This window comes from Sabethes cyaneus, chromosome 1 (assembly GCF_943734655.1).
Source record: "Sabethes cyaneus chromosome 1, idSabCyanKW18_F2, whole genome shotgun sequence".
Taxonomy (NCBI): Eukaryota; Metazoa; Arthropoda; class Insecta; order Diptera; family Culicidae; genus Sabethes; species Sabethes cyaneus.
The window spans coordinates 8,063,797-8,086,630 of record NC_071353.1 but is presented as its reverse complement, the minus strand read 5'-3'; the positions used below and the strand labels follow the sequence as shown (position 1 = coordinate 8,086,630).

The following is a 22,834-nucleotide window of genomic DNA, read 5'->3' as shown; positions in this document are numbered from 1 at the left end:
AGGGAATTTATTTTACGTGAATGCGCGAGGCGATTTACATTCTTGCTTCACAGCCGCAGTGTTAATTGCATACGATGGTTGCCGTGCGGCTTTCTTCGCACGTATAACATGCCGGCACAGACGCCTCGATAACCGAGTCTTCAGTGAGGTGAACAAATAGAATGCTGTTCGCGTCTTCATAATGGGCCGAGGTGATCCGGATCGGATCTGAATTCCGTGTGATTGCGCGTAGTGCCGGGCTAGGTGAACCTTTAGTTTGAACTCCTTGCCACAATTGACGATGGAACATTTAAAGGATGGACTGCAAGCAAATGAAACTTATTTTAGCACTGACTTTCTCTTACCATCAATTAGAGTATTTACCTATGCGGCCGATGATTGCTCAGCCCTTCGGCCCCTAGACTACCGATAGGCCCGCTGCTGGCTACAATCGTCAGATCATCATCGATGTCGCTTCCTGTACTGCCGGTTCCGGATGCGAAACCGCTGCCGCCTCGTTGCTTTTTCAGTAGTGCTGCTCCGGGTGCTGCGGGAGCTCCCGTTGTTGCCGTCGTATCGATATCACCACTATCCGCTAATCGCGATGCTACTTTAAGGCCTCCGTAACGCTTCCAGTAATTCCAACAACTCTGACACAGCCGACAGCTCAGATGCGATGGACCCCACGTGTACCACTGGCGAAAAGGGAAGAAGAAAAAATCAACATTTATTCGGCGATTCATCCGTTGCGTTTGTTTTATTGGGGTTACGAAATTTATGATGTTTGCAGTATAACCTGCACTGCATTTCTTTTTGCTATAATCGTTATTGAAAGAGCAATATGTATTGCTGATTAAATTTTATGCGTGCTAATGTGTATTAGGTTTACCCTTCCTTCAAAACTTGCTGTACTTTTACTGAAGTTTTTTTTGTACCTTAGTGGAATATGACGAGTGGAAAACAGACACTGATGAAGCCCGCAAGTCGTAGGCGAAATACGTATCTGTCGTAAATGAATCTAGTAGTGGAATTCAATCGTGAAAAAGTGTTTCCCTAATTTAAATTGCTCTACTTTACCCACTGCCAGTACTATCCCATATTGTATCTGTATGTCCCTGGCGAAGACTCATTGCGTTCCTCTGACAAGTACACTTAAACTACAAGAAGGACTTTTGCGACTGCCAAAAGGCTTCATCGGGGTAATATAGAATTTAACATGAAGGGAGGGTAATGAGGAGCCTGCGAATAAACCCACGCTAAAGTCACTTGACATCCTGATTCTACTAAGATTCGAAGCCACGACCACTCGTTTCTCAAAACAGACTCGTATATTTTATAGATAGTTTAGCAAAAAGTGCATCACATCTAAAGCTCCGTTTCTTTCATAAAAACTCAAAACCATCCTAACAAAGTATCCTAGTTCTAGTATTCGTCTAATAAACGACTTGCAGGTGCAGCTAGCAGTCACCACCCAAGTTATCGCTAAGCACTGCATTAAGCTTGAAAACTGCAACTCAGGATTTTCAATGCATAGCAACTTTACATAGCATTCTAAATGCTGAAATAAGTTATTTGAAGCACTGTGAAAAGCTGATTAGATGCTCTAAGTGAGCGTTATTGGCGTTGATGGCAGTAATAGAGATTTCGTGCGCTACTCACACTTGTCTGCAATCTCGTTCTGAGCAGTCAACGTACGCGTGATTGAAAACAAAAGAAAATAAAGCTTCCCTCTCCCTTTTTCTCATGCAAAATCGTAAAAATACCAGCAGCACTAGGATCGCCGATTTTTTTCCAATAAACATCAAAAGAAAAGAAATGTTACGCCCTTTTGAAGTTTTCAAGGGTAGATTGCTCAAGTAAAGTAAATAAAAATCTTCAATGACACTTCCACAATGAACAAAAACTTATCGTACGACACCTTAAATCACGTTGGTTATATAAGGACATGTTTGGGGGAAATGAAGGAAATGACCAGTTTCGAAAATCTCAAAAGTTGGGATCACCATACCCAAAACCACAAACCGGTACAATGCAACTAATCAAGCACTTCTTGGTTAAAATACAATCCCTAAGATGATAAGCCTTCTATCCTATCTTCGCAAATATGCAGAGATATATAACCCCGCCTGCAAATGACTGATCTCTGTAGAGCTACGACTCGCAGAGGGTCCAAAGCATCTAAAAGAAGGATGGTTTTAATAGCTGTTATCCATGGCTATTACGTAGAGACTTGAATGGATAAACCCCTAATCCAAGGTGTGACACGACCCGTGCTCAGAGATGGATGGTGGTCCACCGATGCAGTGGACCATTCCTTACCGAGCATCCTCTCTCTCTGCCGAAAAACAAAGAAACGAAGGAGATAGAGAGGAGAATAGGGGAGGAACACCTTAGGAGGACCTGACCGATGTGCTAGCAAAATTTCAGTCCTGTTCCTCGTCTTTTCTCAACACGTCGACTCGTAGTGAGTTGACAGACGAGAGCGCCGAACAGTCATGGCCAATTGGATGGCCGTACAATCGCTCAAACAGTCTAAAAAAATCTATAACGTCGAGTATTAAGGTTACTCACAAGTTGCTGAGTCTCAATAAGAGAGATCTCAGCACGCTTACCGGTCTTGTGACAGGACATTGTTCGAGTAAATATCATCTTCGGAATCTCGGTTTAGTAGAAGATATTAGTTAACCTTGGAACACTTGCTCTGCAGTTGTGAGGCACAAATAGCACGCAAACTGCAGTATCTCAAAAAGGGGAGATATGGTTTGCGCCGACGATCAGGGTAACAAGGTTCATAAACCAAGTCATCTCTGATTGGCACCTGTCTCGCTCCAGCTACCAGCCTATCACTTCTTCAATAAGTGATAGGCAAGCTTGAAGCGTACAGTAAAAGAAATAAACGGCTGGTAAACGGCTGAATAATGCGTACCGTCGGTGCCTTGTGCACGTGTAGGCATAAAATAGACCCTACAGTGGTTCATAGCCTCTTATTCAGCAACTCCTATTCCTACCGCCTCGTGGTACCAGCCGGGATACGAGCAACTTTGGTGGAGATCGGGTAACCAACCCCGGTGGAAGCCAAGGTCGTATGCTGACAGGAAAGGAGGGCTCTTTCGAGCTTCGTTGGCCCTCCGGCGAAACAGGGGGTTGGTGTAGCAGGCTTTGCAAGCCGTCACCACGAAAAATATTAAAGCATGGAACGAAGAACAAATATATTCTTACTGGAACAATCGGAATAGACCCACGCGACGAAAAAGGACTATGGATTGGAAACTCGGGACGTGGAACTGCCGATCTCTCAACTTCCAAGGGAGCACTCGAGTGCTCTCCGACGTATTGAAGAGCCGCAAGTTCGACGTCGTAGCGCTGCAGGAGGTGTGCTGGAAGAGCTCAACGGCACGTACGTTCAGAGATGGACATACCATCTACCAGAGCTGCGACAACACACACGAGCTGGGTACAGCTTTCATAGTGATGGGCGAGATGCGGAAACGGGTGATTGGGTGGTGGCCAATCAATCCTCGAATGTGCAGGTTGAGAATCAAGGGCCGATTCTTCAACATAAGCATCATCAACGTGCACAGCCCTCACCTCCGAAGTACCGATGACGACAAGGATGAATTCTACGCGCAGTTGGAGAGTGAATACGACCGCTGCCCAAAACATGATATCAAGATCGTCATCGGGGATTTCAATGCTCAGGTCGGCCAGGAGGAGGAATACAAACCGGTGATTGGAAGGTTCAGTGCACACCAGCGAACCAATGAAATGGGCCTAAGACTTATCGACTTTGCCGCCTCCAAGAATATGGCCGTACGTAGTACCTTTTTCCAGCACAGAATCCACCATAAGTACACCTGGAGGTCACCAAATCAGACAGAATCACAGATCGACCACGTTTTGATCGACAGTCGGCACTTCTCAGACATTATCGACGTCAGATCCTATCGAAGCGCTAACGTTGACTCGGACCACTACCTAGTGATGGTTAAGATGCGCCCAAGACTCTCCGTTGTGAACAACATTCGGTACCGACGCCAGCCTCGGTTAGATCTCGCGCGGCTGAAGCAGCCAGACGTCGCCGCAAACTACGCGCATTCACTCGAAGCTGCACTGCCGGAAGAGGACGAGCTGGACGAAGCCCCTCTCGAGGACTGTTGGAACACTATCAAAACAGCCATCAGCAGTGTAGCGGAGAGCTCTATCGGGCATGTGGCCCGGAATCAGCGGAACGATTGGTTTGACGATGAATGTAGGAGGGTGATGGATGAGGAGAACGCTGCGCGGGCGGCCAAGATGCGCAGTGCCACACGTCAGAACGTGGAAAGACACAAACAGAAGAAGATGCAGCGAAACCAAATCTTTCGGGAGAAAAAGCGCAACCTGGAAGAGCAGGAATATGCGGAGTTGGAGCGGCTGCATCGTTCTCAGGAAACGCGGAAGTTCTACCAGAAACTGAACGGATCCCGCAAAGGCTTTGTGCCGCGAGCCGAAATGTGTCGGGATAAAACTGGCAGTATTCTGACGGACGATCGTGAGGTGACGGATAGGTGGAAGCAGCACTTCGACGAACACCTGAATGGCGCCCAGGCGGAAAACCATGGCGGCGGGGAAAGCGATTTCGACGGTGCAGCAAACGGGGAAGAGGTGCCAGCCCCAACGATAGACGAAGTTAAGGAGGCCATCATGCAGCTAAAGAACAACAAGTCAGCTGGAAAAGATGGCATCGGAGCGGAGCTTATTAAAATGGGACCAGAAAAGCTGGCCGTTTGTCTACACCGACTAATTGTTAGAATTTGGGATACGGAACAGCTACCGGAGGAGTGGAAAGATGGGGTTATCTGCCCGATCTACAAAAAGGGCGACAAGTTGGACTGTGAGAACTATCGAGCGATCACCGTTCTCAATGCCGCTTATAAAGTGCTGTCCCAAATCATTTTCCGCCGTCTATCACCAATTGCGAATAGATTTGTGGGAACTTATCAAGCCGGCTTCGTCGAAGGTCGGTCTACAACGGATCAAATATTTACACTGCGGTAAATCCTCCAAAAGGGCCGTGAATACAGAGTTCCCACGCATCATTTATTCGTTGACTTCAAAGCCGCATATGATACCATCGACCGGAAAGAGCTATGGAAAATCATGGACGAGAACAGCTTCCCCAGGAAGCTCATCAAACTGATTAAATCTACGATGGATGGTACGCAGTGCTGTGTTCGAATTTCGGGTGGATTGTCAAGTTCATTCGAATCACACAGAGGGCTTCGTCAAGGTGATGGTCTTTCATGCCTGCTGTTCAACATAGCGCTACAAGGTGTTATGAACCGAGCGGATATCAACACGCGGGGCACGATATTCAACAAATCTAGTCAATTCGTCTGCTTTGCCGTTGACATGGATATTATCGGCAGAACATCTGTGGCGGTGGCTGAACAGTACACCAGACTAAAGCGCGAAGCAGAAAAGATTGGGTTAAAGGTAAATACGTCTAAAACAAAGTACATGCTGGCCAGCGGAACCGAGGCCGAACGACACCGCTTGGGCAGTAGTATATTGATCGACGGCGATGAGTTTGAGGTAGTCGATGAATTTGTCTACCTTGGCTCACTGGTAACGGCGGACAATGATACCAGCCGTGAGATTCGGAGGCGTATTATCAGCGGAAGTCGTGCTTACTATGGGCTCCACAAGCAATTGCGGTCGAGCAGACTAAGTCCCCGTACAAAGTGCACCCTGTACAAGACGCTTATTAGACCGGTTGTTCTCTACGGGCATGAAACATGGACAATGATCGAGGAGGACCTGCGAGTGCTCGGAGTTTTCGAACGACGAGTGCTAAGAACGATCTTCGGCGGCGTACAGGAGAACGGAGTATGGAGGCGGAGGATGAACCATGAACTCGCACAGCTCTATGGCGAACCCAGTATCCAGAAGGTGGCTAAAGCTGGACGGATGCGATGGGCAGGGCATGTTGCAAGAATGCCGGACAACTACCCTGCAAAGATGGTGTTCGCCTCAAATCCGGAGGAACAAGACGACCAGGAGCGCAGCGAGCAAGATGGTTAGACCAGGTGGAGCGAGATCTGGCGGAGAGTACTCGGTGTCCGAGGAATTGGAGAGCGGTAGCCCTCAACCGAGTTACATGGAGAAATTTTGTTCAACAGGCTTTGTCTTAGGACGGCAAGCCACCTAAGTAAGTAAGTAAAAGAAATAAACGGGGCATACCACAATAGTTCAAAATACTGGACGCAGTGGTAAGAGTACCCAATAGAAGAGGATGCAGAGATATAGCACCCCCCACACTCTAGGAAATGACCAGTTTCGAACAAGAACAAAAACTCATCATACAACACCTAATTTTTAAAATAGATTTATGTCAGTCAAATTTAGTACCATGAACCCTAGTTCCGGACATGGTTTTAACCCTCTAACGGGCAACATCGTAAAAACGATGCGATCAAGCTAATGACTGTTTTATCATGAAAGTACACTCAAAAGAACCTTAAGTTCTGCTTTTCATGCAAAAATAATTATCTGGACGAGCGCCAGGTTAGAAAAAGTCCAATTTCTCTTTTCCGTTTTTCATGTCTAACACTCTACCCAGATATTTTTTCAATTCAAATACATTGCAAAATTGATATAAAGCATGAAATTTACTCATAAAAAAATCTTAAGGTCAATCATTTTGTTCTAGATGTGCTATTTCATCAAAAGTAAAAAAGGAAATATTCGCGCATTAATTATTTTCGGAATTTTTGTTTTTGAAAAATGATAACTTTTGAATGCATAGTCAGAATGTTGTGATATTAATATCAAAATGTCAAGAAATCTGTTCTGAACACATTTTGCATGTTATCAATTCAAAACAAATTTCGTATGCGGCTTTGGAGCTCCAAAAGCGAAGGCCGTCTACAGACGGCCTTACCCATTAGAGGGTTAATAACAAAAATATCCCAGGGTCCCCCAAACATGTCCTAGATAGCAGATTTGGCTTCCATCGATCTAGTTTTTGAATTGCAGTGTGATTTAATGTGTCGCACGATAAGTTTTTGTTCATGGACGAGACTGGCCACTTGTTTGGGTGTTTCCAGAAGTCCGGACGACTTTAAAAGGGCATAACTCAAAAATTCGTCGATCGCTTTTTTCAAATGAGTTTAGAGGTGTAGGATGGCTATACAAACCAGCTGAGGTTTCCGTTTAAATGGCCTATCTTATTTTTTTAAAACGGTCTTTTGAACACCTTGGTTAATAGAAAACGGATTAAAAATTAGCGAATTTCCCGAAACTGAAGCCCACAGAAGCACTTCTTGAAAAAAATAACAAAAATAGAATATATCCCTACATTTTACTTTACCACTGCAAATGACCATTTAGGCGAAGAATGGTAATTTAAGTAGGGTTATTGGCAGCTGAAACGCAATTACCGCTTACAGATCAGCAGGCAAAGGCGCTGACTCTCACCGGAAAAGAAATCTTGAGAAAGCAAGAAAACACATCTGCTTGAATTTAATACGTAACTAAGAATGAGTTTTCGACTTCCATGGCGACACTTGAATCGATATTCAGGAACTTGGACTCATCGATGCACATGTGACAGGAAGCTCCTGAATCTTTGATCCATGGTAAAATAAATGTAAGTGAACGACGGCTGCAGCATCTGGTCCTTGTAAAAATTGCCAACTGCTTCGTATTTTCCTCCGCTGCCTTTGCTTTCTAGCGACTCCTGGGCTTTGACTTCTCTGACTCTTCCATTTTCTGCATATTCATCCACTGTCGACAATCCTTCCATTTGTAACCAAGCTTTTGACAGAAGTGGCACAGGATTGATTTTTTTTCTTGATTCCGTTCTTAACGCTGATTCGACTCTGCTTGAATTTTTGCGCCGAGCAACTTCATCCACCAGCTTACATCGCACAAATTCCAGTGTCAGGTCTGATTCCGGACGTTCCTCCAAAGCAATGATCAGAGTGGAAAACGAATCTGATAGACTGCTGAGTGCAATGTTCACCTTCAAAACTTTGTCGAGCTCTTGACGAACGATCGCGAGTTTCTCGAACAGTTTTGGCTAACGTAAGCTCCAACAGCTTCACCGTCAACGTACTCCATCTGCATCCCTGCTTCTCATGAGCACCACGGAAGGATTCCCAAGCTGCTTTTGAGGTCTTCGTCTTTTTGATGAGGCTGCACTGGATAGACTCGACAAGTTTTATACACCAAAATCGACATTTCACCAAAACCGCCTATATAATAGCACCTGCAAGGACTAGACGTTAGCTACTCTTGCTGTCGATCGTTCGTCTCGTTTCGATGCCCGCTCGCCGGATCACACCTTCAATAACGATCTTGAATAACATAAAGGGCAGACTGTCGCTTTACCCCGCAACCTTGTAGGCGATTCGAAGGGACTCGAGCCGCGGCAGTTTGTCCGGAAAACCATTCTAGTGTTATCTGCCATAGCTATTGGAGCTCGACTGTATTGTACGCTGCCCTGAAATCCACGAAAATATGATGCGTGAACACGTTACTCCCGACATTTCCAGAAGATTCGTCGGAGTAAAAATTTGATCCCCATAAAGCCTGCCTTATACTGCCCTACGAATTTTCTTGCTATTGGGAATAGACGACGTAACAAAATCTGGAAGAGCATCTTGTAGGCGACGTTGACCAGCGTAATGTAGCGGTAATTGCAGCAATCTAGCCGATCGCCCTTTTTGTAGATGGAACAAACCACACCATCCATCCACTCCTCCGGTAGTTTCTCCTTATCCAAAATTCTTGAAATTGTTTAGTAAAATGCCGTTGTTAGCGGTTCTTAGCCATTTTTGTAGAGTTTTGCCAAAAGTTGTTCCTTTCTGGCGGCTCTATTATTCTTCAGCTGACCGATATCTCGCCGAATTTCTTCGAGATCGGGAGACAGAAGGCTGTTATCGTTTGTAGGCACTCCTAGGTTAATTTCCATTGGGTCTCTGTCGGCAACCTCGACTCGTTTGTGACCAGGTTTCCCACCTCGTCTCTACACATATTGGGCTTTGGTGTGTGTCTCTTACGAGATTGATTCACCTTCTCATAAAACTTGAGCGTGTCATTAGCCTAGAATAGTTGTTGTAGCGTTTCGCGATCCCTGTCCTCCTTCTGGCACATTTCCACCTCAGGATCGTGGTCAACTCATTCCGCGCTCGTTAATACCTGGCCAAATTATTCCTCGTGGTTCATTTCGTGCGCTCAAGGATAGGGCCTTACAGACGATCGAGTGTATTCTACTGCATGCGTCTTCAACGATCAAAGCACCGAGCTTCCACAGAGGGAGGTGGAGCTTCATCCAGTACGCGCGCATAATCCTCGTCTACCCGCGAGTTGTCTAATTGCCAAATGTTTAACCGAGAAGGGCGGCTTTGTCGTGAGGCATAAACCGTCGATAGTTTTGAGCGCATATGTACTGCTACTAGGTAATGATCCGGGTGAGCTACAAAGTTGATGCATCTCTGGCCGTTATCGTTCGTGTTGGTGTGCAGGCTATGGGGTCCGACCACCGGTCTTTACGCTGCAGACCTGATGGGCGGTCATATCCGGAATGACGATCTTGATGTCCCATGCCGAGCAGTTTCCTTCTCGTCGTCGGGTCTACCTTCGTGTGGACAATGCACGTTTATGATGGTAGTTGAAGAAACAGCCTATTATCCTCGCCACACACATCTTCTCATTGATCGCTTTCCAGTCCATGACGCGATCCTGCAATCTTCCCTCGTTGGTCACTTCACCGCTCTGGAAAAATTGGGCTTTGCCTTGTTTAGCATGCTGGAGCAAAGCTTAGAGCGGAAAAATCTGCCGAATTGGAATGTTTGACCTTCGGATTTTTTTTCTTTTCGACAGACTTTGCAGACAACTGTTAGTATACAGGCCAATTACGGGGCTAGTGCTACAATCGTACTGACTCTAGTAGTGTCTCCCAGTCGAGATTCGGATCTATATAAGCCGTCCTATGACGGCTGGCTAGTATGACCAGTGTCGTACCTCGAGACTAACTGGAAGGGTACGTTTACACATTCATCTACTTGAACAAAACTTTTATCGAGTTTATCTTATGGTGGCTATATACATAGAGACCTCGCGATTTCGAGTTCTCATAAAATTATCCAATCCTACTACCGATGTGTGAACTAGAGAATTGTCCCTAAGAGTTAGCAATCCATTGATGTACTCTTAGAAAAGCAATACGAATGGTGACGAACACAAACAATGCCAGTTGAAATTGATTAAGCTTATGGACAGTTTAAACATACATTCACATTTTTCAATGCCAACGTAATCACTCACCTGTTGCGACGCAAGCGTCGAGCAGGATTCGCACGGCCGTCCACCACTTATCGTCAGTACCTCCACGCCGCCGCTGCCATTCGAGTTACCGTTCAGGATGTTTTTGTTGTTGTTCGTTATCAGTGCCGGACTGGGTTTGGTGTAGTTGGGAATGTAGACCTGTTTCAGCTTCGATTCGGCCTCCACCGCTTTCACTCGCTTCTGCTGCACGTACCGGTCCGTCGTTTTCCACATGTAATAGTATTCCACTATACTTTTGAGCGTCTTCCAGGGCAGCTGCCGATACGAAAGAACCCCAGAAAAATGATTAGTGTTTGCACGAATTAGAATAGAAAAGAAAGCTGAGTTTTCTCCGCTGATAGGTACTACTCACAAAGTCGTTTCGTATGTCGTTGAAGTCTTTGCCATACTTTTCCAGCGCATCTTCGAACAGATTCGCCTCGGAAGCACTCCACTCCTCCATCTCATCACGGCATAGCACCGGCCCACTGGAGGGCACTAACGAACACATGGCGTTCTCTATCGAGTAATTGTGCTTGTGAAGGGTGTTCATCGCATGAAACTGAAACAAATCATTTTTGTATTACTTTATCTCACTCTGAAGGGCAGAAGAACCAACCAAGGTAATATCACGACTAGCGGCCGCAGCCGACATATGCAGGGACGGTTGCTTAACTGAGCTAGTACAGTCAAGTGCCCGGGCAAAGGTACCAACGGAACGTGACACCACCAGGAACTGATCGATCTTCTTATCGGTAAGCGAATGACACGGTGTCCACACCAACGTTTCCATATCTTCGAGATTACGATCGTACTTCTCCCCGTCCTTCAGCAATGACTGCAGCTCCGTTTGGTATCTACTCCCGACACGAATTTCTCCCTTATCCGCCAGCAGGGTTTTCTGCGTCGGATCGAACACCAGGCAGTAAAAAAAGGTATCCTAAAATAGCAAACAGAATACTTCAGTACGTACGGATCACGGCAAAAATATTTGCTTGGTTTTATCGATAAAGATCGTCGTTGGAGCTTTTTTGGCTTGCTTTTAGTCGGCTTGGAAGTCGATCCTTTACTACTACTCACGTCTTTGTTCAGATAACTGAGCAACGATTCCTCCTCGTTGAGTAGCGTGACCGAACATTTGCCCCGAATTTGGGTGGCCGGCAGGGTTTCGACTTGGCGGGATAGGAACAGCTCACGGTGCTTCATCTGGTGCCGCTGCTTCGGGTTCAGCTGCTCCACACGTTCACATCCACCGCCTCCACCGGTGCAGGGGCTGTTCCGTTCCTCCTCGAGAGCAACTGTGGAAAAAAAAGAAACAAAAAAATGTGCGTAAGAAAAAATGTTTAGAGTATGGATAATTGAGTTTTCAGATTATTATATAAAGAAAGTTGCTCCATCAAAGCCTTCACGTTTGATAGAAAAAAAAAACGAGAATTCGATGCACCTCACAAATGAATGGATTTAGTACCAACCAGATTCGACTCACAGAGAGCCCCGTTCTACTACACATGGCCGATGAAGCTTTACCTTTTTTGCTTCCTTCTGGTGTTTTATAATCAAACTCTAAATTACCAACCGACCCACGAAGCAAGCAAAATCTGCTGTGTCGCCGTGCGGCACCCTCTTCTCCACCTCTCAGACCGAGCGAATGTGTCTGTGTATGTGTCCATGTACTCACCATCCGCTGTGTTTGTGCTTGTTCAATTTCCACGTCACGGATTCTTTCGCTCGTCTACCCGTAAAAAAAACCTTCGTCATCTGAAACAACCATCTAGCCTGCAGCACCGCGAACGGTACGACAGCATCCACCCACTCCATCTCCGATTTGAACCATCACGCGCCTCCATCATCATCTGCGCTCGTTACTTGCCACTATGCCACCATCCGCTCTTTACCCTAACTCCGAATCAAGCGGCTTTCGGCTAGTTTGGCTATCCGTTTCATGCGACTACCCCTCTCTTCCCCCCATTGCTGCCAAGCTCCTACCAAAAATTCTCATTTTATAATAAACCCCAAATGATAGAGACCCTTTTCATCTGCCCTGGCTTGCCTGTCGCACCGAATCACCGAGACGGAAAGGTTTAGGTCCGAACACGGTGCGACCGACAGTGGCAGCAGGCCTGAGATCCATTTTCCGCCTGTGCCTGCCTTATATTTCTGCTATACGTATATGTATAGTGTAGTTCCAGTCCACCTTTACCCCATCCTTCCGCTTATTCCCAACTGCGGTACATACGGATACGGGCACCAGATACACGGATGTCCTTTCGGCGCTTTTCCGCTGGTCACCCTTGTTGCGCTGCCGGGTATTCTAACACGGTGGTGGCGACCACAGTGGGTGAACTACACAGCTCGCGGTGAAATATTGTGAAAGTTTTCGTTGGGGATTTGCGGAAAAGTGGGCCAATCATGAGATTCGAGAAAATCAACCCGGAGAAAGTATATCTTCTGCACCGCGTTTTTTTTTTCTCCACTCGTCCCCACTCAGTTGCCAGTTGCACAGCTTTCTTTCTCCGCGCCTCCAGTCTCGGTATGTATTTAATTGGATAGAGTGCATGCGATTTCGGTTTCGGTGCAGCAGCAGCAGCAGCAGCAGGGGACCGTGAACTACTATCGTTACGAGCAGCAGCACATCGGAAACTTACAATCAGGGTACAATATCGGTGTAGTTGTTCAAATGGAGGGAAATAAATTTGTTTGGAAGGTGTATCGTTATCTCAGAAAACGTAAGAATGTTTTTTGTTTGCCAAATGAAAGTAGATTCAGCAAGATATTTAGTAGAGGAATATTTTTTACCAGAGCACTTCAAAACAATAGGTGTATGTGACTTTAGCAATACGAATACACGAAACAACTGAGAAACGTAAAATTATCTCAATTATATTTTGATGTGATAGACGTAGATAGGTCAGGGATCTTCTAAAGTGCAGCATGATTATTGTTTTAGATTTTATTTGTTCAAAGATTCATCTGACGCTAATGTCTACTGACTAAAAACTTAACTAATAATTCTTGAAAGTAACAGTCGTTGCTTATATTTACTACACGAAACATCGAAATAATTGTATACACTATTAAACAAACAACACATAACACGAATGGATTCATTCTGACCATATTCGATTCATCTAAAATCCGTTCGAAGAAGTTCTCTGTTTCGTAGAGCATTTTTTCTATATTCTGCACTTCAGAGATACCTCGATATAAGACAACCTCGTTATTAAACAACCTCGACAGGAGACAACTCAATATAAGAGAATTTTTAATACCTAGTCCCTAAGTTGATAAGAATTTCCTCTTACCAACGCTAATATGCAGAGATATAGCACCCTACACGCTAATAGTTTTCAAGATATGATGTTTTGAGAAAAAGTAATCTCATTTGTAAATACGCCCTTTTGAAAAGTTACTCTTGACGAAAAAAATCAAGTTTGGTGGAAAATGAGTTCTTGCGTGGTACCCAACACATCAGGAAAATTTCATTCCAATCAAAAATAGTCGAGTCAAAAATGACCTTTTTTCAGCGTTTTGAGCTGGAATGGATCATTTTAGGCAGCTTTTGCTCATGCTTACCGCCAGATGGACACTAGAGCCCCACGTTAGAGTAAACTTAAAGGCTGATACAGATTACTCGTCATAATTTCTTACCGTTCCGTTGTTGTTGACGGTTGATAACGGTTAATCTGAACCGGTCTTTTTAGGTGAATCAATCAGATTACTAGGCAGTTTGACAGTCGTTCACAGACGTTCGTCGAGTATGTTTGACAGAACATGTCTATGCTGGAGCCATCCGTGAAATTTTAACGTAGGACTACGTCTTTGTTTACTATACTGGGACTGGGTAGCACTTTGTGAAAACGAAAATAAAAATGTAACGTTTGAATGAAAGATTTCAAATGGTAATAACTACTAAACTACTGAACGAAACTCAACAATTTATGTGTCGTTGGATAGAAAAAATGATCAGCAATTTTATGAAGGGGGAAGAGAGCAATTTTATGAAGGGAGTAAGAGGGGGGCTCCTATACAAATGAAACACAAATTTCCCCAAAAGTCGAGACCTAATCATGCAAATGGAACCAAAGTTGGCATGTGGGAGTTTTAGAAGGTAGATTTTTTTTCTATGGTGTACTGATACCCATCCGTCCTTTAACAGGGGGGGGGGAGCGCCTATGCAAATGAAATACAAATTTCCTCATAACTCGAGAACTAATTAAGCAAATTGACTCATAGATAGATGTAGCAATTATGTGATTTCTATTATAACTTTCTTTTTTTCGATCACTTCACAATTCAATCACAAAATTAACGAAAAGTTTGAAGGTCAAATATGCCCATACATTTACTTCGTGATCGTCTTGCTTCCCGAATAAAAAAGTATAGCGAAAAAACATTAAATTTCACTGTTACAAACATTGAAAAACTTCGAAAAACCACATTGAAACAGTAAAAAACTTTGTAAAAGTTACACTGAAGTTACCATGAATACCGCTGTTTTCACAGTAAATTTTAATGGAAACTGCCAATTTTACAGCGAATAAGGGGGTGATTAAGTGATGTAACACTAAATTTTTCGACTTTTTCCCATACAAATAAAAACCAAAAACAGTAAAATTTGTGGTACATTCACTATAAGTTTTACATTGTTTTACAATGAAATTTAAGGTGAGTTCTGCAAAAAAAAATTGTAGGCTTTCGGATTATTAGGACAAAATAAAACATGTATTTCATGTTTTTGAAGATATAATGAATTTGATAGGCTTCGAACTATTATGATTTTCGAGCCGCATTCATCGCTCATATTAGGAAAGTATTAGAGGTCAGTACACCTACATAAACAAATTCCGCTCTTTCCCATTCACGCCTTATCTCAATCTGTTATATCCTATCGACACTTTGTTTTATTACTGTCTTCTATCGTTCCCTTTAAATTGTAAAATCTACCGTTATAAAAAACTTACTTATATGCCTGACACCTCATTCGATGTCAAGACGTAGAAACAACGAGGTTGGTCTATTTCATAGGAACGGAGCCTTTCCCCGAACACCCGCGTTAAGAATCGCGGCTAATATGTTGACAGACGAACAAGTAAGTCGCAAGCGCCTGCATAATGTCGTCGTCCCGTCAGTAAAACGAATTAGATTAAACTTCTCGATCGGTGGTTTCTACAGTAGACGGAGGAAGAGACACAATTTGTGTCTACAAATAACTCAACCTGCCAAGGATTGGACCTTAGATAGAGATTATTTCCTGCTTCTAAACACTTTGCATTGTTGCCGAATTATATGAAAAATTTTCCAAGAACGGTACAGTGAAGTTACAGCATAAAGTGTAGTAAACAATAAAATTCATTGTAATCGTAAAGTTTTTACATTAATATGAAAAATTTTCTAAGAACGGTACAGTGAAGTTACAGCATAAAGTGTTGTAAACAGTAAAATTCATAGTAACCGTAATGTTTTTACATTAATATTCGTTATACATTTCTACCCGGGGGTGATTAAGTGATGTAACACTAAATTTTTCGGCTTTTTCCCACACAAATAAAAACCAAAAACAGTAAAATTTGTGGTACATTCACTATAAGTTTTACACTGTTTTACAACGAAGTTACAATGAAATTTAAGGTGAGTTCTGCAAAAAAAATTGTAGGCTTTCGGATTATTAGGACAAAATAAAATCGGCTGATTAATTACCGTATTTCATGTTTTTGAAAAGATATGATGACAATGAGTTTGATAGACTTCGAACTATTATGATTTTCGAGCCGCATTCATCGCTCATATTAGGAAAGTATTAGAGGTCAGTACACCTACATAAACAAATCCGCTCTTTCCCATTCACGCCTTATCTCAATCTGTTAGATCCTATCGACTCTTTGTTTCATTACTGTCTTCTATCGTTCCGTCTGTCAATTGTAAAATCTACCGTTATAAAAACTTAATAATATGCCTGACACTCATTCGATGTCAAGACGTAGAAACAACGAGGTTGGTCTATTCCATAGGAACGGAGCCTTTCCCCGAACACCCGCGTTAAGAATCGCGGCTAACATGTTGACAGGCGAACAAGTAAGTCGTAAGCGCCTGCATAGTGCCGTCGTCCCGTCAGTAAAACGAATCAGATTAAACTTCTCAATCGGTGGTTTCTACAGTAGACGGAGGAAGAGACACAATTTGTGTCTACAAATAACTCAACCTGCCAAGAATGGGACCTTAGAGATTATTTCCTGCTTCAAAACAATTTGCATTGTTGCCGAATTATATGAAAAATTTTCCAAGAACGGTACAGTGAAGTTACAGCATAAAGTGTTATAAACAGCAAATTTCATTGTAATCGTAAAGTTTTTACATTAATATGAATACATCATATGAAAATTTTTCCAAGAACGGTACAGTGAAGTTACAGCATAAAGTGTTGTAAACAGTAAAATTCATAGTAACCGTAATGTTTTTACAATAATATTCGTTATGCATTTCTATGCGGGTTCCCAGGCAGGGACGACATTTAAGTACATCATCTGTTTACCGTGATTTCGATTATTTTTCCTTTATTACTTTATTATAACTTTACCAATAGTTACTTAATACAGTCAGTGAGAATCGAAACTTTGAAAGTCAAACACTGCTGAAACTCGGTTGCAGACCAGTGATGGCGCTATTAGCACTGTAGTTGATGCGACGAAAAGGCAGGTTAGGCAGAGGCATTCTCCGCAACACTCTTAAGCTTTAAGCAAAATACAATTCACCTCGCTCCAGTTAGCAAACAAACCAAGTTGTTGTTGAAGAAATAACGCGCCGGTAGTGCTATGGATCCTACTGAATAACTTCAAATCATTCGCAAAGGCGAGTCTAAGACATTTTCGTGAGCGGATAATATCGTTGAAATACAGAACAAACATTAGTGGACCCAGATGACTGCCGTGCGTAATCCCGGAAGTAGCGGGGAACGAATCAGTGGTCTCGTCACCAATTTTTACACTCAGGGTTCATCCAGTTTTAAAAGATTCTAGCCAGCTTAACAGATAGCGGACAGGTCTGTATAGATCGCATCTGTTTAAGATCGTTCATTAAAGCTTTCCGTCACATTACAGAGTAGATTCGTAGTACAGGACCGTTTAGGGATAAAACCGTGTTGTTCATCTGCAATGACTTGTTGGCAATGCGAAAATATTGATTTGGTGACGACCAGCTCGAATAGTTTTGACGTAGCGCACCACGCAGAAATTTCTTTTGGCAAGAGATAAGACAAGTGAGTCTTCTCATTCCAACAGATCAAAGTTAGTTTACGACGATTAAACCTAGACTAATTTTATGATTCTTCTTGATTAGTAGGTACGCAAGAAAAAGGCCCAGAAAGATTTCTTACGACCGCGATTAACTTAAGGTCATATCTGATATCTGTGTTCAGAAAGTGCACTACAGCTGTAGTGGTCGGTTGTAATATGATTTCGTATGTATGCTCCATTTCATTGGAAGGGTAGTGAAAAGAGAATGTATTGTGTTGTGGCAAGGATGTGCTACTGATAAAGTGATCGAATCTGTAATAATATGTATTCAACGTGGGGGAAAAAATATCAACTAAAGGCTGTTTCCCTGCTTTCCCTGCTTCTCACTGGACTGTAAACAGAGTTTGGAAAACGTAAATACCTACTGATTGACATCTTTTCTGCTCCGCTGGGCTTACGATAAAACGTTTATTTTTTGCTTTGTTAAGCTGGAGGAGGAGAAGTTAGTTCGTGTATGTGCTTTAAATACTCTCAATTTTCTTCTAAGTTATAGATTCACAGCAGTAGGGTACATTTACATATTATTTATTGAATGTTGAATATGCAAAGCGCTGGAAGCTGTGTAGATTTCTATCACTATTTCAAGACTATAGTCAATGAAAATGGGTGGCACTACAGCTTGATTGAAAACTTCGACCAATAATAATGTTCAAATTTAATACCTTTTTATGAAAACTATAGAAAGGTCCGTACTATCCATATTAAGGGGAGGGACTGTACCTACAGATGCATTCCTAGTCCTACGACAAGTCTACGTTTGTATGCTGAGACCAGTGCTGCAATTTTTCGACTGAAAATTCAAACACCGAAAACTTTTTTTCCTCAGTGTAAAGGATCACGTTTGACAGCAAGCTATTTCGTTCATTTATATTTGTTATCTCTCGACTGTTTGCATCTGTTTTACTTACACACAAAGCCCTATGAATATAGCTGTCATTCTTATATAGTGAGCAGTGATTGACACACAATATCAATATCAATAAGATGTTGTTGATACTGAAATACCAATATCATTGAGATGCTATCAATATCATGAATGTCTAATATTGAATGCTGAAAAATTATTGCATGGTTCAATTTGAGTTAGATAATATCAATGAAAATGATAATATTTCACTCTTTAATTTCTTTTCATTCAATATCATCAGCGTCTTAGTGATATTGATAATGAAAGCACTATTCAATGCGTGATAAAACCTAGTGAATGAACTCGTCACTACCAAAATAATTTTGACGGATTAAACTGAAATAAATCTTCTCTCGGGTACAGCGCGTTGTTTTCTTTTTCAATTGATATGCTATGATGCCGATTTTAATTAATAATTGCATTCATTTTCATCGGAATTTTGATATTGACATTGAAAACTCGCAACCCTGGGTGAGACACATACCCTTCTACTTTTTTGTTTGACACTAATTTTGCTTTACCAATCTCGTTTCTAGCAGCAGGAAGTGGAGTAAGTTATAATTTGCCCATGGGCAAGAATCTTCATTATGCACCTCGAGCCAGTACCACTCTTATAACTTGTCCTAGCAAGAGGTTTCATTGTTGGCAATGCGCACTTCTGTACAAGCGAAGGCTGAGCAAAAAACCATTTTAAAGTCAATTGGCGTCGAATGGCCTGATTATACTAGGAACTCACAAGATTGTTGAATAACAGAATAACGTAAAAAAGCAAGTAAAGGCTCAAATTTTAAAGCCGTTTATACCTAAGGTTTTGCTTTGCAAAGCGAATAAACGAACGCATAACGAAGAGTTATTTTTATTTTAACAAAGCCTTATTAAACGATGGCTTATATTATTGTTACTAAGTAACCCAAGTCCCAAGCATGTTAACTGTGTATTTGAAAAAAAAAAAATAGAAATGATCTCAGATTTTTACCCTGTGAAACACAGCCAAATCATGACGATAGAATGTAAAAAATTACCTCACAAATCATCTGACATCTAGAGTTTGATCACATTGTAATAGAGGAAAATTTCCTAACAATGCTATTTAATATTAAACGTACCGACTAAACTCCACAAATTTATTTTTGCTGACAGATCGAAAATATTGCGACTGTCGGTATAGTAGCGTTTATATTTTTTTCGGTAAAATGACAAATAGTAGAGTAGCAAACTTTGCATTATGTTTTAAATATATTTTCTAAAAAAATAATTAAGCGGAATAGTGTTATAACGCTGTGAAAATGAACTAAAAAGCAAGGGATTAAAAGACCGTTTTACGGTATGTTTAGTGTTAAAGTATCCAAAAAGAAAATTTTGATCACAATCTGTGTCAAAGTTTCCATTGCTTGATGCATAATAAAGGATTAAATTATTGTTTGAGAAAACTCCCAGAAAATTGTCAGTAATCACAAACAATATGACGCACAAATAAACGCAGACAAATCGAACTAACTCATTAATTAGGCTTAGGGGATAGTATCCTCTGTTCTACAGCATGCATAATTCATGACCGTTTGCGGCACTCAGAAATTATCCAAATTTGCATCCTCCCTTTGCAACCGCCGGTGTGCGAGAAAAACCAAGTGCTAATAATTGTTTGGTTAGCAGAGGAATTAGTTTCCAGGAAAGAGAAACAAAGCTACGCATTTTGAAAACAGTATTAAGCGATAAATACTCAGGAAAGTTTCGTTACGAAGACTCCGGCAATGGCCAACCGTTGTACACTTGGGCGGCCATCCTGGAAGGCCCGATTAGAATGACGAGAACGAGGAGTTAGCGTTAGAGAACAACCGAACCCAAATAACCTGGTTTCGGTGCTAGCGTGAGCAGGCAGGTGTACAGAATGATGAACAATGCATTAATAGAGATTTATGATACCGTCGTTCTGGCTGCTTACATGTCGCTGAAAAAGGAGAAGGACGTGAGTGGTGGTGGGTACATACATGGACACCGTGACGGTCGAAAGACGAAGTTTGCTTAAGCTTTGTGTGGGAGCCAGCAGGGTCAGACGTCAGGGAAAGCACCGGCAGCGCACCGGATGTTGAACGGCTGATGATTATACGGACGTGACCCGTACGGGGAAAGCAGATATTTGTGCACGGATTAATGATTGTAATATCATGAGATAAATACTGTTAGATGTGATTTGTTACAGCTGCATAATTTGATTCAGTTGAGTGGAAATTTTAACCACTAATCAAAACTGTTTTTGACAAGACTCCGAATGAAATAGCCTACAAAGAATTGAAACAGCAAACCCGTACTCAAATATTTCCTTGATTAGCGGAATGAAATTTCAGTATCATAAACGCATCGGTGGCTCTTCCAATTTCCCGGTCGTAGTTACTTCCGTGCTCGCCCAGCTCACTGTTCTATCAGAATATGCAAACATGCCACGCACAAAACTGCACTTCCCAGAAAAAAGTAGTTCCGCTCGCTGATGACGATTTTTTCCTCGCTTTTCGGGCTTTCGTTTCTTCTATTTAAACTATACAATATTCAAATACATCAGAATATCGATTTCTTTCCCCGGGTTCGGGGTATCCTATCCAAACTCAAACTAGCAAAATCAGCGGCCGACCGTCCGACCGACCGACCGACCAACCAACCGCCCGGGAGCCTGCGGAATCGGGTGATATCACAGGGACGACAAGGAGTACACCGAAAGCAACAACAGCAGCAACCTAGGAGGAGTAGAAATGTTTTCTCCATACTCACACACACCCTCCCATCCCATCCCGACCTCACTTCCGCCTGCCATCCCCCCCCCCCCCCCCAGCAAAACCCGGCTTGCCGTTTGATAGCTAGCAAGCTATAGTTGCGACATGTGGAAACGCAACGTCGAAACCGAGCACAGGGGAGGAACGTAGATTTAGTTGTTATTGGGAAGGGTGTGGAAATGGTGCGCGGCGGTACGCGAAAACTCGTTGCATCTACCAGCGAGGGGTGCGCCGATTGTTGCTAGGAAGATATTCGACATTGTTTTTGTTTTTTGACAAAAAAGGGAAAATAATCTTATTGAAATCAAATTAGAAGCAATAAAAATAATTTAATCTTATTTTTTTTCTATTTCTATTTTTTTAGCCACGGATCCACGGATTTCCCAGTTTGGAGAAAAGGAACGAACTACGACCCTACAATTGTTGCTTCATTTACCCTCCTCTGGTCTAATTTTGAACTCTTTCCTCTTAACGTCTTGTCTCATTCTGGAGATACTATAAAACGCCTATATTCCATTATGAAAAATTATTCAAATATCTGACTACATTAATGAGTCAACACAAAAACATGTGGTTGATCAATTTTTGGCTTGTTCAACAATTCTAAATTTTTGTTGTTCTAATACTATGACTGAAAATTTTGAAAATTTTACATGAGGTAGAACATCGCCGTCGTCGTTAGCAGCCTAGCGGCAGGGTGGCTCGTACATTTTCAAGCTGTCGTCTCCATTCAACTCGATGTAGCGCCACTTATCGCCAATTTCCCAATTATCACAGAAGTCGCAAATCACTTTCGACCTGGTTCGAGCCATCATGCACGTTGACTCCCTCTGTTCATGGTTCCGACGGGGTTGTTGAAGAGAACTGTTTCCGTAAGGATGCCTGCACTGTCGTCCTGCATCCTTACAAAGTATTCGGCCTACCGTAGCCTAGCGACCTCCGTCAAATGTACAATGGGATTCTCCCCAAGCAGCAGTAGCTCGTGATTCATACACCTCTGCCACTCTCCGCTTTCAGTTTGTACTCCGCCAAATATCGTCCGCAATACCTTCCGCTCAAACACGGCAAGGACGCGTATGTCCTCCGTGAGCAGCGTGACGGCGCCGTTAAGTGCATAAAGAATTACCGGTTTTCTACATTGTCAACTTTGTACGACGGCCTAAGCTTGTTGATTGTAGCGTTTAGCGTTTCCTTATTAGTGTCACTCGCGATCACCAGCGATCTTAACACGAACTAATATACCACTTCTAGTTCATCGCTGTAAACGGTTACCGTTCGTGAGAGGCGCGCATTTATTTCCTTTGAGCATTTATTTCCATCTTCGACGCATTTATTTTCAGCTCAATTCTCCTAGACTCCGCTTTCAATCTAGCGTCGATTGCCTCCGCCGTCGCAAAGTTCCTAGCTATGATATCAAAGTCATCTGCAACTACTCTTGGTGAAAATCGTGCCTCATTTTTCGATGTCCGCTCGTCGGATGACCACCTCAAGAGCGATGTTGAACAGCATAAGTTTAAGCCGTCACTTTATCTCAACCCTCGTCGCATCTCGAAGCGATTCGAGTGTCCCGAGATGCACACTAA

The 22,834-nt window shown here is 42.7% G+C and overlaps 1 protein-coding gene across 1 annotated transcript in view; it reads right to left on the bottom strand.

Moving 5' to 3' along the window:
- The window catches only part of LOC128740027 (metastasis-associated protein MTA1), a 140,163-nt gene that overhangs the window by 2,419 nt on the left and 114,910 nt on the right, over positions 1 to 22,834 (bottom strand). Inside the window, exons 4-9 of the mRNA XM_053835536.1 lie at positions 11,371 to 11,588; positions 10,910 to 11,230; positions 10,664 to 10,852; positions 10,291 to 10,566; positions 364 to 674; positions 39 to 301 (exon numbers count right to left, since the gene is read on the bottom strand). Coding sequence (XP_053691511.1) covers positions 39 to 301; positions 364 to 674; positions 10,291 to 10,566; positions 10,664 to 10,852; positions 10,910 to 11,230; positions 11,371 to 11,588 — 1,578 coding nt within the window. The remainder of the gene's footprint in view (positions 1 to 38; positions 302 to 363; positions 675 to 10,290; positions 10,567 to 10,663; positions 10,853 to 10,909; positions 11,231 to 11,370; positions 11,589 to 22,834) is intronic.